This window comes from Mustela lutreola, chromosome 3, assembly GCF_030435805.1.
Source record: "Mustela lutreola isolate mMusLut2 chromosome 3, mMusLut2.pri, whole genome shotgun sequence".
NCBI lineage: Eukaryota > Metazoa > Chordata > Mammalia > Carnivora > Mustelidae > Mustela > Mustela lutreola.
The window spans coordinates 172,544,453-172,559,428 of NC_081292.1; the positions used below are offsets into that span (position 1 = coordinate 172,544,453).

Sequence of the window (14,976 nt, forward strand, 5' to 3'; positions counted from 1 at the left end):
AGAGGCTGTTCTTTCCCCTTCTGAGGTTTTACCAGACCATTCCCCATGTTGACTTTCCCAAAAGAACTGTGTCAAGTTATACAATAAATCCTATCAGCATTATGTGATTGCACTGCATGTAGACTGACGTCTGGGCGAGACTGTCTTTGAGAACAAGGGTGTGTCTGCACTAACCTGAGTCATTCATGTCCCTCACAGGATTATTGAGCCAGACCAGCCCCAAGGGCGTCGGCACCCACACTTGCCCCAGGTCCTGCCTCTGGGGTCCCCCCATCCCTCCACCCCGGCCAGGGCTCTAGGCTGCCTCTCCCACCGCTTCCTTCCCTGCAGAATACGACCCCGTGACTCAGGCCAACCTAGCTCAGATCCTGAAACCGTGCAGAACACTACATCGTCCTTGTGCTTAAGGACAAGCAATAATGATGTCATCTTGCGTGTGGAACTAAATGGGGTGGTTTATGGGCACTTGAAAGCAGCATGACCTTGGGTGAGTTACTTCCGGTATCCAAACCCCTTCCTCCTCCTCCCTGTGCAACGTGAATCCACCTGGCTTGGTGAGCTGTGAGGACTGCGGGGACACGGACCCTCTTCAGCTGAACCCGGGAACGGCCCCACCTCGGCCCACTGGGCGCCCACCCCTCCCTGCTGCTCCCAAGTCAAGGTCAGAAGGCAAAGATTTTTATTGTTCTACAGACACTTCTGAAAAGGGATCTAGTTGAGAAAATATACAAAGCATTTCAGAGTTTCATCTCCAGAGAGCACCTGAGTCTGACTGGAGGTGTGGAAACCTCCTCTTCCAGGCTCAGGGCTGAGAACGGTTAGCATATTGAATGATCAGTAAAAACATGCAAAAGTGAGAAGGAAAAGGAAAAAAAGGCTGCATTCCCCCAAAGCCGAGGGGGATGGAGTTTCAGAACGAGGAGGTGGCAGGGTGTACAAGTACCAGGTGGCTCTCCCTTTCCCCCACATTGTCTTCTAAAACAGCTCCAAGCTTGGAGAAAGCAACGAGCCCACCCCCTCGGCTCTGCTCAGTGCTCAGCCCCGCAGGGCTGCCTGCATACAGGGGGAGCATGGTCCCCCTCTGTCCCATCCCCGTGGCCATGGCCGCAGGACCCCGTGCTTGTGCTCCTGGGGGCCCTGGCTCCTCTCTTCTTTGGTTCCACTCGGAGAACGATTGTGCTTTAACAGACTCATCCCCACCCCTCACTCCCAGGCTCCTGCTGGTGGGCTGAAGGCACTGACAGGAGTCCTGCGGGGAGCCCCAGGACCCCACCTTCCCTTGTGCTCTGGGTGGGTCCGTCCCTGGGCACCCGCCCCCCTCCTCATCCCAGATCTGGGAATCTGGACACGGGACTGTCCAAGGAACAAGCCTCTGCGGACTTCCCCAACTGTGCAGACATTTCTGAACCCCGCACCACATCCCTGCCCTGTCCCCTTGCCCAGGTCCCCCATGAGCCCAGCCTCTCCATCCAGCCCATCTCCTGGGCTGCCAGTGCAGCTCTGGGCCGGCCCTGGCGGACCTGCCTGCAGAACGGTGGTCATGGAAACCACCCCGTGCCACCCTCCTGTCCCCCAAACCTGGGAGCTCAGAAGAGGTGGGGCCTCGAGAGGTCACGGCTCTGGTACAGGGAGGCGGGTGGGGCTGGAAAGGAACCAGGAGACACGTCACGTCCATGGAAAGGTGTCCAAAGTACAAGCTAAGCGAGGGGAAGGAGGAGGGCCAGGGTGGCCAGAAGAGAAACAAGGACGAGGGCAGGGGTGGGGCCAGGGAGGGGAGGCCCTCACACCACCCCGCAGATGAGGGTCTCCACCACGAAGGTGTTCTCGAAGTGGCGGATGGCGTTGCAGTTCTTGGCCCCTCGCTTGTTGATCCCTGGGAGAGAAGAGAGAAGCTCAGTGAGGACTGTACCCCTGCCCAGAGCTGGCTGGGCCACAGATGTCACCAGCCTTGGAACCCGAGGGGGACCTCTGGAGCCTGGGAGCAGGGAGGAATAGGTGGCCCATGTGAGGACACCCAGACTCACCCAGGGACAGTGCACTGAAGGGACAAGAGAGCTCGAGAGCTGGAGTCAGGCAGCTCAGCTCTGCCCCCTTCCCTGTTGTGTGACCTCAGGGGTGTTCCTTAACCTCTCTGCCCCTCCGCTGCCTCATCTTTCAAGGGGCACCAAAAATAACGATGAGATGACAGCAAAAGACACGCTCCTAGCAGGACGTAAGGAGCGTGAACCGGGGCCCGGCCCAGGGGAAGTGCTGAGTTACCATCAGCCGCTAGTATTGCTCTGCTCTGAGCTCCCTGACAGCTGGGCTACAGCCCCCTGGCCAGGCACCCGGGCCCACAGCTGTGGCCCAAAGCTCAGGGCAGGAGCCCGGACGGGAGGAGCTGCCACTCACGCCTCCGGGTAGCTCGGCGCCGCAGCCGGTAGGTGTCCTTCCCGTTGCACAGGTGGTAGATGAAGGAGCCCAGGGCCTCCTTGTCACTGACGTGCTCTGTCACCACCATCTCCTCCTGGATGATGTACGTCTGCGGGAGGTAGGTCCCCCTCTGCGGAGGGCGTGGGCTCAGTGCCGGGCCAGCACACAGGGCTCTCCAGCTCCCCTGCCCACTGTCCTGCTCCGTCAGAGTCCCCCGCCACCTGAAATGCCCGTCCACACCGCCCACGTCCCCATCCACGGCGCTCATGGCTCGCCCTCTGGACACTTCCAGGTGGCTTCCGGTTGTGCCCCAGTGCTGCACGTGGGGATTCTCTGTACTGCCAAAGTGGGGCATGACTTAGGGGGCTGAGGAAGCTGGTCTTGGGGCCCTTCACGAGAGAGGGAGGGAGGCAGAGAGTGGTAGGGAGAAGGAAAGGAGAGGCATTGACTTGGGGTGTGGGAGAAGATGGAGGGGCACGGGCTGATCTGGGGTGCCTGGCCCAGCTGGCAGCAAGCCCCCCCAGCAGGAACCTCCCTTGCCCCAGGCCTGGCATCCACAGGGGAGCGCGGCAAGGTGCCATGAGGGCTCCCGCTCACCTTCACATTCATGAGGAGCTCCCAGAAGTTTCGGGGGGGCAGCACAATGGTGGTGTTGAGCTCAATAACATAGCACTTGTCCAGGGAGATGTCATGGTAGGCGGTGAGGCCCTGGGTGGAAAGAGTGGCCAGGTCAGGCTCTGCAGGCAAGGGCCTGGCCCTGGTGGGCTGGGAGGCTCTTGGCCAGCTGAGATACCAGCCTACTGTGCCAGTAGGAGATGCCCCCGATGCTTGCTCCCCACCTCGCCCGTGTCTGCGGGAGCTCCCCCGCGCTACATGAGAAACACCAAGTGCCCGGCGCCTCAGCTGTCAGAAGGGCTCATCTCCTGGGGTCCCAGAGCTGGGGTTTGTGGAAGACAGTAATGGTCCATGTGTGTCTTTCATCACCCCGTGAGGTCCTATCGCCCCTGCGGATAGCCTGGACCCTCAGCCAGAGGCGCTCCGTCCCTGGCTCCCCATGGGCTCCAGCAACAAGAATGTCCAGAACACAGAGCAAAGGGATTGTTCTGAAGAATTCCTAGGAAGCTCTGGGAGGCAAGTACGGGGGTGGCGGGGACAAACAGCTGGAGAGCCCGTGTCTCACTGGCCTCAAGACTTTCTCACTGGTGACAGGCGTGAGAAGGGTGGGTGAAGCATCTGCAGGCTCCCTGCTCTGTGGGGGTGTGCTTCTCCCTCTCCCACTGTCCCTCCCCCGACCCCTGCTGGTGCTCTCACCCAAATAAATAAATAAAATTAAAAAAAAAAAAAAAAAAGAAGCACAAAAGATGGTTATGTCTGGGGAGGGGATACGGGCTGGGGCGAGGGGCACAAGGGAACCTTCTGGGGTGCTGGCACAAATCCAAATCTTGCTCTGGGGGGGATTCCACGTAGCCAATAAGCTGTATGCTTAATGCCCTTGACAGGAGGCACACTATGCCTCTGGAAAACATCAACACCCTGTTAAAGAGAACACTGGCTTAGCCCATGACGGCCGTGTCTGCAGCGGTCAGGTGGCCGAGGACAAAACTCACCACAGCTAGTTCATGTCCAGCGGTAAACACACCTCTCGAACAAAAGCAGGGTCTTTAAAATCCTGCACAACCTAACCCGCAGCGCCTGCCACCACACAGGACCTACTCAAAGGAGGTACTGGGGACACGGGCCTTCTCCTCTTGCTCCAGTTCTCCTTTCTCATGACCCTTGGCGGAAGGGGGGCTCTGGGTCATCAGGACACCCTTCCACCATGGCTGCCCCAGCCCCGGCTGGCCTCACCCGCTGAAAGTCATGAATGATGTCTGCGGGGTCCCCGCCGCCGAACTGGGGCACGGGCACGTTGATGCGCTCATAGTTCTCTTCGAGGTAGATCTTCACGTCCTCCTCCAGCTCCATCCGTGTGCGGGCCTGGGAGGACAGGGAGTCCTCGTAGAGAACCCCGCAGTGGAAGAAGTTGTCTCGGGCCAGCTGAGGAGGGGAGAGACAGACAGACCGGTCACACGGCACCCTCGCTGCAGCCACCCTTCCTACCCTGCCAACCCCACCACGCCAACGAGCCCAGGGCCTCAGCGAGTGGCAAGAGTGGGACAGTGAGATCCATTTCACAGATGGAGACACTGAGAAACATGGGGAGTCAGGGAGAGGGAGGGTGAGCCGGCTTTGCCTTGTCCTAGGTAGACCGGCTCCTTGGCTCTCGGGGCAAACAAAGGAGCCCTGGATTGAACTGTGGGGCGCTCAGGAGCCAGGAGAGTCACCAAAAGGCAGCCAGCCTCACACCAGTCCCACCACCTTCCCTGGACCCTGTTCCCCCTGAGCAATCCTGGCAAACACTGTGCCCCTATGTGAACAGCCAGCCGAATTGCCCCCCCCCCCCCACGCCCCATCAAGGGTGGGGAGGCATGTGCCATGACTGCGGCCAAGCAGCTGAGCCCGTGGACCTTTGTGCCCACCTGTCCCTCTCCAGCCATCCTCCCCCCACCCCCCCGCCCATCTGTGCAGGGACTACAGGCCTGCTATCAGCAGAACTGCCCTTTCTCCTTTTTTGTGTGAGCTCTCCCTGGGTGTGTATGTGTGTGTCTGTGTGTGTGTGAATCATCACACATGAATCATACTGTCCAGGGCACAGACTTGGAGGCTGCTCCGAGGTGCCCCCATTCCCCAGCCAATGGGGTGGGGTGAGGAGCCCCAGGAGAGCACAGGTTGGAGCTGGGAACAGAGGGGACCAGGAGCCCTCAGGAAGGGCCCATGGGTGGGAGAGCGAGAACCAGGAACATATGGGGAGCTGGCTGTGGAGGGGGACGATGGGGAAGGGGGCGACGAGAAGGAAGGGAAGGCAGCAGGTGTGCAGGAGCTGAAGTTTCCAGGGCAAAATCACATGGAATACAAAAACTCTTCAGTAATTTCTATCATGGAAAAAATGAAGTAACTAAGTTAAAAACCACTGCTTGAGGTGGGGAGGGGTCACTTGGGTCATAAATGACCGGCAATTCTCAGCCCCGTTGTCACTCTGGAATTCCCTGTGTGTTGCCCTTACCGTTATTCTTTTGAGCTGTAATTGATCTACCTTGGTGGCCCCGTCTCCCTCCTAGGTCTGACTGATCACAAGGTCACTGTGACCACGACTGTGACCACTTCTTCCACCCATCTGCAGGCCCTCACTGGCTGTGGGAGCATGTAACTGGGGACCCGGGATGCTCTCATGGGCAGTTCAGGACGAGGTGGTGGGCAATCTGTCCATTAACCCACGGTCTGCCTTCCTTGTTTTATAACCCAAATAAACGTCCAAGGAACAGAAGTCCTTAAAACATGATCCTTGGGCACAGGGTTTGGCTCTGAAGGGATCCCAGAGTTCTAGTTTCTGCTGGATCTGAGTGTCTGGTGAAAACATTCCAGGGAGCCAGTGCGGGAAGGGGCCAAAGATTCCCCTCCCAGCGCCCCCACTGCTAACTGTGCTCCCGGGAGAGCTCCCTGTTGGGCCTCAGCTGTGTCTGAAGACAGTAAGGACAGTCCATCAGGGGCCGTGGGAGTCAAGAGGACAGGGCTCCATTCCTGTCTCCCAGACCAGGCAAGGGGCCAGGTGGGCTGGTGTCTGCCCAGGGCGGCCCCATACAGGAAGGATACGGGGCTTCTGGCTTGGCTAGGCACCCACTTCCACCCATGGGGCAGGTCACTTGCTGCCCCTCCCCTATAAGCCCCAAGCCCCTGGTACTCAACTGCCCATGCTGCCCTCCTGACACCTCCCTGCAGTTCCCTGCAAACACCGCCTTTCCCAGAGCCCAGTGCCTCCCTCTTCCCTGGCCTTACCTGTGCGAGGAAGAAGTATCTGTAGATGTAGACGGAGGCGAACACGAGGCCCATGAGCAGCACGACCATGCCCATGGACAGGTAGCAGACGCCGCCCACAGAGCCCCCCTTCTTGTAGCGCTGCGGGGGGGGCCGCTCCTCCTGTGGGTGGCAGGGCCGGCTCAGACAGATGGTGGTCCTGTAGCTCCCGGAATCCTCCCGCCCCCTTCCCAAAGTGAGATTCCACTGTGCTGGCCAGGACTGAGCCTTGGGAAAGTTGGGGGGAGGTGGCGGGGATGATGGTGGGGGAGGGGGAAGGGCAGTGCTGGGGACTCACACAGCATCATCTGGAAGGAATGCCTTGCCAGGTCCTCCCCAGTCTCCTCCCAGGTAAAGACAAACTGAGACCCATATGGCAGCCTCAGAGAATGACCCCCGAGGACCAAGTAGGCCCCGCTGGATTGCCCGGGCCATTATCTTCATTATCTCCCAGCTGTGGTCACAGTATACTCTCTTAAACACAGAATGGGGGAAGCACAGACATGGCCTTATCATTGCACCAGACCCAGGAACCTGCAGGAATCGGGGTGCACTTGGCAGGCTGGGGCGGCTGCTCTGGGCCATGGGGAGCCAGGGAAAGCTTCGGAGCCACCCAAAGGTGGCAGTGCACAGGGCAGACGGGGACTGGGGCCATGGGAGGTGGCTTCTGGGCTCCACCGAGAGGCCGTGGCAGGGAGCGCTCGCTGGCATTGCAGGAGGCCCATGGGGTCTGGGCACTGTGCTGGACTCCCTCGAGCTGGGCAGCCCCTGAGCACACCATCCCCATGGGCACAGCTCAGCCTGCAAGGGGCCAGCCACGGCCCCACACTGGCAACTGGCCAGCAGCTTCAAGCAGGCTGGCAGGAGCGGAGCCTGAAGAGTGGAGTATGGAGGCTTCCGGAAGCTGGGACACTTTTGCCAGGAGGGAAACGTGGCCAGGAAGGCCAGGGCAGGAGGCTCCTGGAAAAAACCTGCTGCGGGGAGCCAGACGGGCTCAGGACAGTAGCCTCGGGGTTGCCAAGAAGCAGCAAGTTAAAAGGACCTTACTCTGGGCCACACACATCTGGGCTGGTGGAGCACGGTGTGCGTGTAGATTTAGGAACACTGCTTGACCAGCAGGACTGGCCTGAGTGTGTCATGATTCAGGCCCTTCAGGAGCTGCGTGACCTCGGCCACCTCTCATGTCTGTGACTGTCGTCCCCCCAGCCCTGCCCTCCCCCATCTTGAGAGCTGTTGTAGAAGACCCTGCCCCGCCTCGGCCTCCACTGGCCCCATTCAATCCCTCCTCCATGGGGTCCAGATAGTCAGGCTGAGAGAGGAGTCCAGTCCCAAGAACACACAGCCTCCAGGAGCTCCAGGAGGCAGTGTGGGGTAAGGGAAGGAGTTCCAGCCTGGAACAAGAAGCTTCTCCACGTATGTATGCCAACTTCCTGCTTAGCCCCCTTTGTGCCATTAGTTCTCTCTCTCTTTACCCTGGGGGCTGGGGACACAGCTCAGGTCCAAGTGACTTGGGACAGATAGGCCCCTATCTCTCAGCACAGCACAGGGGGCCTAGCCTGGGGGGTGGGTGGGGCACGGGGCTTGTTGTGCTGCTCAGGTCCCAATCCCTTAAGGCCCCCTGGCTTAGAGAATACAGGGTATGGGGCCCAAGCCTCCGGGGGCAATGGGGCGTACCATCAGAGGGGCAGATGTCTCCCTGACTGGGGTTCTCCCACTCACCCACACCCAGGTAAAGGACAAAAACCCCTGGAGCCCCTCCACCCCCCCCCCCCCGGCACATCCATCACCAGACCAGCTAGCTAGCCCCCAGCCTCTGCACCACGGGACGGAGACATGGGGCAGGAAGGTGCCCCAGCCCATTGTGGTCCCCAACACCTCCGTCTGCCCTCCAGGGAACTTGCCTGGCAGGGGTGGGAGGCCAAACCCATTGCCCTGAACTCACTACCTGAGTGCTGGGGCTCCCACGACCCCAGCCCTGCCCGAGTTCAAGACCAGAGAGACACCTACCTGGCTGGCATCTGCTCAGCACCCTGGGTTTCCCTGTGGTTCCCTAACCAAGGTCCCATGGGGACAGCTGCTACCACAGGGGGGCCCAATGAGGAGCAAGCCCACCAGAGGCTCCTGCAGATGCGATGGTGGCCTTTCCACTCCTCCAGAGTCCCGAGTGGGTCCCAAAGAACCATGGCCAACCTGGGAGACAGGCCAGGCTGCCTGCATCAGCGGGGGGGATCCTGCCCTGGGGGCGGGACATTCACCAGCAGTGGGGTGAGGAGGGACCAGAAGTTGAGAGAGGGCCCAGCAGGGACTCCCTTCCCCTGTGAGGGGAGCATCAACAGCCCCCCACCCCCAGCCTCTCTCTGGAAATGTGAAGACGAAGGGATTAAAAGAGACAACATGAAAGCCCTTTGTCAAGGATGAAGTACTGGATAACACAGCAGATCTTTCTCCACTGAGCCTCTCCTTGGCAGGGCCGTGGCCTCGGACAGCTGTTGAGGCTGCACACTGGCCATGCATTCAGGAAAACTGGAGATGCAAGCTTGTAAGAGCTGCTTTTAAAAACAAAACAAAACAGAGTCAAGGGCCACCAGCAAGTGAGCCTCAGAGTCCGCCCCAACGAAGTTCACAAACAAGGCCTCTGGTTTGAAGGCAGCCTTTCTGCTTCTGGTGGGGGGTGGGGAGGGGGTGTTTCTGAGGGCCTGGAAGGGGTGGACATGGTGGTGGCTAGGCAGCCGGCCCAGGAGAAAATGGCCTCCAAGAGGCCCCTGGATACTACCCTGCGTCCTTACTCTGGGAGGTGTCACTGGGAAGGCTGAGGACCGCCCACTTTTCCTAGATATGCGGTGGACAAACGCCTCACGTGTCTGGGGCTAACAACTCCTGATCCCACCACTGCTGACCACCCCCCACTGTGTAGTGAGACACAGCTGCCCTGCTCCCCTCCCCAGCCCACACCCCACCCACAGACAGGGCCCAGATCCCAGAGGCCTCATGGCTGAGCAGCCGGCTGGAAGGGAAAGCAGGACTAGACCTTGCCAGAAGGCAGACGGGGAGCCATGGATGTCCCTGCTTTGAGACAAAAGGGACTTCAGACACCAACATCCACACAGGAGGGAGGGCCCCTGAATCATGCCCGGGAAGGCCCATTGCTTATGGGGTCCCCCCACCACACAACAGAGAACCTGGGGATTGGGGCCTGGCTCACCCAGTCCCTGGAGAGGCCTGCTTCCTGAGACCATCCCCCCACCCCAGCTGCTTCACCTGTCATGCTGGACACTCAGGGAAATGCCACCCCCCACAGGGAGCAGCCAGGCCTCTGTTGGTGGAAGGGGCTTCCATTTAGAAAGTAGAAAAACACTGCCTCCTGTTTCCAAGGCAACAGGGCTTTCTGAGCAAAGTGCCTGGCTGTGCACTCGTGTGGGGCATGTGAGCTGGCTGTCCAGGACCCAGAGGGGCCCGGCCTCTCCGGCCCCTGCACTGAGGCCTGCAATGGCGCTCATTAAATGGTTTCGCAAAGCCAGGGCCACCGCCGTTAAGGGGAGCCCAGCCAACTGGAGCATTAACTCAGCGGACTCCCAGGGCTCCCGAGGAGCCCCCCAGCTACAGTTCCTCGGTAACAATGTCCAAATTAACTGCAAGCAGATTAAACTACAATTGCAGGCGGCTGAGAGGAGGCAGGCGGGGAGCCAGGAACGCACTTGCTGCAGCCCAGGCCCACAGCTGGAGGGGGAGGGGCTCTTGCCTGGCCCTTCTCAGCTTTAGTTCCCCTCAGAAGCACGCTTCTGGGGCTGCAGACCAGATTCAAGGTCACTAATGTGTTGTGTATGAGAGAGAGAGAGACAGACAGACAGACACACTGAGTGGAGGTGGCGGGGGTGGGGGAGGCATCGGAGCCCACAGAGCTGGGTACATGCCAACAGGGCATCATGGAACCCCGTTCCTGTCGTGTGCGGGACCCCCGAAAACTCCCACACCACCCACTGCTCTGAGTCCACTTGCTTCCTGGCACTGAAGATGAGACTTCAGGGAACAGAGGCTCCAAAGGAGGAGTGGCAAAGCTGGAGGCTGGAAGAGCTCTCCTGGGGGACAGAGAACTTGGAAAGTGTGTGTGTTGGGGGGGTGGGAGCTGGGCTGCGCCTCCATGATTTTACCATAAACATTTTTTTTTTCTAGGAGGAACTCAGCCTCCCCGGCAGTCTGCTGACAGCCTTGAAACATGCAGGGACCGGCCCAGAAAAGTGAAAAGAGAAGGAAATAGAGGAGGGAAGAGAAGAGTCACTGCGGTGTGTTCCAAAGCCCAGGGGCCCCTGGGAAGGCCCAGGGCAGGCTAGGGAGGGGATGACGGAAGCCCCCACCCCACCCCAGCGCAGGACGAGGTGTGTGTGGGGGGAAGGGGCAGGACCACCTTCCCACAATAGTCCCTCATCTCACCCACAGAGCCAGCGGGTACTAGGGACCTGGGGCAGGAGCTCCAAGCCCGGTCAGCTCCGCCCTCCCGGCTGGCAGGGGACCCTCCCCCGACCACTCCGGGAGACCCGGTTCCCTCCGCCAAGGGCCTGAGGCCGGGACGTGGAGAGTGAAATCTGATCCCCAGGTATGCAGGCGGGGGGGAGGGGGCGATGCAGAAGCCAGGAATCAAAGGCAAAGCCAAGGAGAAAACTAGCCATTGCTGGAGAGATGACGGTGTTGAACGTGTCTCTCTGCTCTTGCAGACCCCCAGCCCAGTCCGGTCTGCACAAGCCTACACCTGGCTGCCTGAGTGTGCACGCACTCGTGCGCGTGCGCGCACCCGCAGGTAGATCGAGGGGAGAGCGGAGGAGTTGGGCAAAGAGGTCCAGCGCCAGCCGCAGGCCTCCAAAGGGGAAGAAGGATCAAGTCAGCGTGTGCTGAGAGGATGCTTCTCGGCCAGCCCACTTTCCAGGCTGGCTCCCCGCCAGTCGCCCATCAGCCCATCAGCGCAGGCTTCTCATTACCTCTGAGGCAAGCGCCAAGGGGAGGGAGGGCAGCTGGAGGCCCAGCTGGGTCCCCATCCCCACCCCCTCCCAGCCCACTGGGGCACTTCCTTCCAGCAGCAGGTCTGGGGACAGAATCCTCCTTGTATTGGAGTTTTTTGCTCAGAAGCAGGGGGGAGCCCTGCTGTGAGCTGGCAGCCACCGCCTCACCCCAGCCCCCCCCCCCCCCCGGGCTGTGCCCAGGTGGACATTTTCCTAGAACATCTACAGGGCATTCACAAACTCATCGGTTCACCAAGTAGTCCTTCTGGTGCTTTAGATCTGATTTTTGAGTCCAGTTCAGTAACCAAGGAGGGCCCTTGGTTCCCCTTGGCCAGAAGAAACTTAATAAGCTTTCCTCGGCATCCCCATCAGCATGGGGCAAACCTCAAATGCTCTTGACAAAGGAGAAGTCTGGTGGCAGGCCCACCTGTCCCACCTGCCTTCTGTTTCAGTGCCCTAAGGTCGGAAACCTGGGCACCTGCTGTGCTCACCACCACAGACTCCCAAGTCAAGGTGGGGTGGAGTAGGGTGGGGAGGATGGATGTGCCCCTTAACCACATGAGGGCACACCAGGCCCAGAGCAGTGAAATCTCTTCCCCCTTCCCCAGCTCCAATTCCAGTGGGCGACTGGCAGAACCAACATGTCACACCCAAAGCCCCCACTGTATCACCTTGGGGCCTTAGGGGGCTATGATCACTTACTGATAAGTAGTTCTGTCCTAGAGGGGCCAGAATTTTAATCCTTCTGGGCCCCCAGTGCTCCTCCATGCCAAATTAAGACAGCCAGGAGACCCTGCACAACTAAGAAGGTTTGGGAGGCAGGCTCCTGGCCATTACAAACAGCACCGGGAAGATGTTGATATTTCCATTTCACGCTGGGTGAGGGGAAGAGAGGACGCTGGCTATCCGCGCCAGGAGCTGGCTGTCAGTTAGCACCCAGGGGATGCGGGCATCATCTAGGCCCACCCACTGTGTGCCATTCCTGTGAGATCGTTCTGCTCCCTCCCTGAGCTGAGACAGGGCAGGAAGCTGTCACCCCTCAGTGAAGGGTGGAAGGAGGCTTCCAAACTTTTAAAGCAGCAGACCATGGTTTTCAAATACAGAATGCCCCCAGCCCACCTGAACATGGGATGCAGATGGAGTTGCATGATGGACCAGCCTAGGTGGTCCCCCATGATGCAGTGACCACACCACGGCAGGGGAGCCGGCCTGTGGCTCCTCTGTGCATTCCTCACTGCATCTTTGCTGGGGATGTGACACCCACCTCCGAGGCCCCTCTTAAGTGTCCCCTCTTTCATTGGCCAGGGCCCAGGTCTTCCCCTGCAGCACCACCCCCCCAACCCGGGTTGAATCTGAGGCAAAGGCTGAATCTGAGCCACAAAACCTGGGGAGGGACCTTGGCGCTGAGGAAGCCTCATCAGAAGCTAGCAGCGGGCAGAGAGGAGGAGTGGACAAAGACTTTGGAAGTCCAGTCTAGATGCGACAGCTTGGTGCACTCCAAGAGCGCCGAAACGATGGCTACGTGGACACCTTTGCCGGAGTACAATACAGCCTGGCTGGACCAGCTCTCCCACCTTTCCCCTCGCCTCGCCTTCCTGCCTGCCACGCGTCCTGCCCTCTCCGGGTCAGACACCACGCAGCTCAGACAGTTTTCCACTGGCGGAAATGCCTTCTCTTCCCCCGACTGGCGGGAAGGGGAAGGAGGGGGAGGACGCCCGAGGAGGCGGGGTGCACGGAGGCCCGCCCCCACAAAGAGCCTCCGGGATGCGGGAGGGCACCAGGGCAGTGAAGGAGCCTCCCCGCGGAATGAAGGGAGCAGGCCAGAGCGAGAGCATGGACAGGAAGGAAGAGGGGAGCAAGGAGGTCCAGACGGCAGGGGTGGAGTGAGATCCGGGGGCCTGGCCTCATAACCTCGAACCTCGAACCTCAAACCTCGAATCCCAGGCATGCAGCCGGGCCGATTCTGGTTTATTTCCATTTCATCACTTTCTGGTCCACCAATTCAGGTGCAGACCAGCAGCATACTCCCAGCCCTCGTCTGGGACGAAGTCAACGGCCCCTCCCCCGCTTCGTTGGCACCAGACTCTCCACCCCCCCCCCCGCCGCCCCCAACCATTCCCCACCAATCCTGACCCACCTCCCTACTTTGGGGAAACAACATCCAACCCTCCTCCCATCCCCCACCCGGGGCTCGACTCTCGGCCCCTCCCTCTTGATTAGAAACAGACGCATACCCCCCACCAGCATTCCCCCAACTTCTTCCTACCGGCCCCTTCCCCAGTCTTGGGGCCAGCCGCTTAGGGCCCCTCCACATCTGGAAGAGACCTCGAGCGCTTTCCCACCTGGGGACCAGCAACTCAGACCCCTCCTACTTCTCGGACTTTTGCTTTCGGCTGCCGCTTTAGGAGAGGACCGAAGCCCCCTCCCCACTTTGGGATGGAGGCCCGGACCCTCACTCCCTCCGGTCTCGGCTCCGGGACCCCGATACGCCTTGAACAGTTCCCGGGGCCGGCTGGGCGTGCCTTGCCTCCGACTCCAGCCTGAGTCCCCCGGCCCCTCTTACCCGAGCGGGCGTCAGCAGGATCTCGGCAGCTGGGGCCGGCGCCGCGGCCGACGCCGACGCCTTATCGGCCTTGTCGCCCTTGATGCCGGCCACGGCAGGCTGAAAGCTGATCTTCACCATGGCTGCGCCCGGCCGCGCGTCTGCCCTGCAGCCTCGGCCCGTGCAGCCTCTGCCCGTGCAGTCTCTATCTGTGCGACCGCCGCTCCGCGATCTGCAGGCACCGGAAGTTTGGCTGGTGTGCGCGTCCCTTTCCCTAACCCCGCCTCTAGTCTGCCCCGCCCCGTCCCGCCCCCCACCCGAGCGTCTGCGCCCCCTTCCCCCAGCCCCGCCCCGGGCGCGCAGTGACCCCTGCGGGGCGCGTAGCTCCGACGGTGGGACGGCTGAGGTTTGCTCGCACATTCACTCACTCACTCGCTTGCTCACTCACTCACTCACTCACTCCCTCGCTCCATTCATCCACCCACCCACCATCCATCCATCCATCCATCCATCCATCCATCCATCTATCCGTCCGTCCGTCCGTCTGTCCGTCCAATCAGGCATGGACTCAATCCCTTTCACAGCCTTATACCTTCCAGCTGCCTCGCCAAGACCAGCGACCCCACGACACTCTGTTAAAAGAGTGTTTGTCTGGCAAATACAGCTTCTAGACAAATTCCCCGTCTTCATACTCTCCTCTTTGGAAACGCTGGTGCGTCCGCTGCTCCCTCCTCCCCACCTGTCTCAGACCCAGGAGGAGGTTTCAAGTCCAGGTGCCTACCTGCCTGCATCCTGCATCCATCCAGGTCTCTTTCATAATCCATCATCCTCTTTCCTTCATTTTTCACTGCTGTAGAACCTTCCTGAGGGTCTGAGGGGATGTGTGCTAAGGCTGCTGGGAGTAGAGAGATTAGATTAGGGCAGCCTGCAGGTTCAGTAAGGGACCAGCACTGTTGCTCATTTCTTCCCTATCCAGGAGGGCCTGGTGTGGCAGGAAGATCTGCGTGGTGGGTGACTGGAGGCTTGGGTTCTAGTCAAGACTCTGCCCCTGCAAAGCATCCGTGGTATTATGTAGGACCAGGAACTGGGTTACTGGAGTTTCTCTTGGCACCCAAACTCTAGATCTTTCCTTACTGTTCC

General features: G+C 60.0%; 1 protein-coding gene across 1 annotated transcript; it reads right to left on the reverse strand.

The window, feature by feature from the left end:
* Positions 1–662: 662 nt before the first annotated feature.
* On the reverse strand, positions 663–14,099 carry ITM2C (integral membrane protein 2C). Its single transcript, XM_059167744.1, has 6 exons — positions 13,858–14,099; positions 6,286–6,426; positions 4,261–4,449; positions 3,010–3,120; positions 2,392–2,542; positions 663–1,873 (listed from the first exon to the last, which is right to left on the reverse strand). Exons 1-6 carry the CDS (start codon positions 13,975–13,977, stop codon positions 1,782–1,784), a joined length of 804 nt encoding a protein of 267 aa, XP_059023727.1. The 5' UTR covers positions 13,978–14,099; the 3' UTR covers positions 663–1,781.
* Between the last annotated feature and the right edge of the window lie 877 nt (positions 14,100–14,976).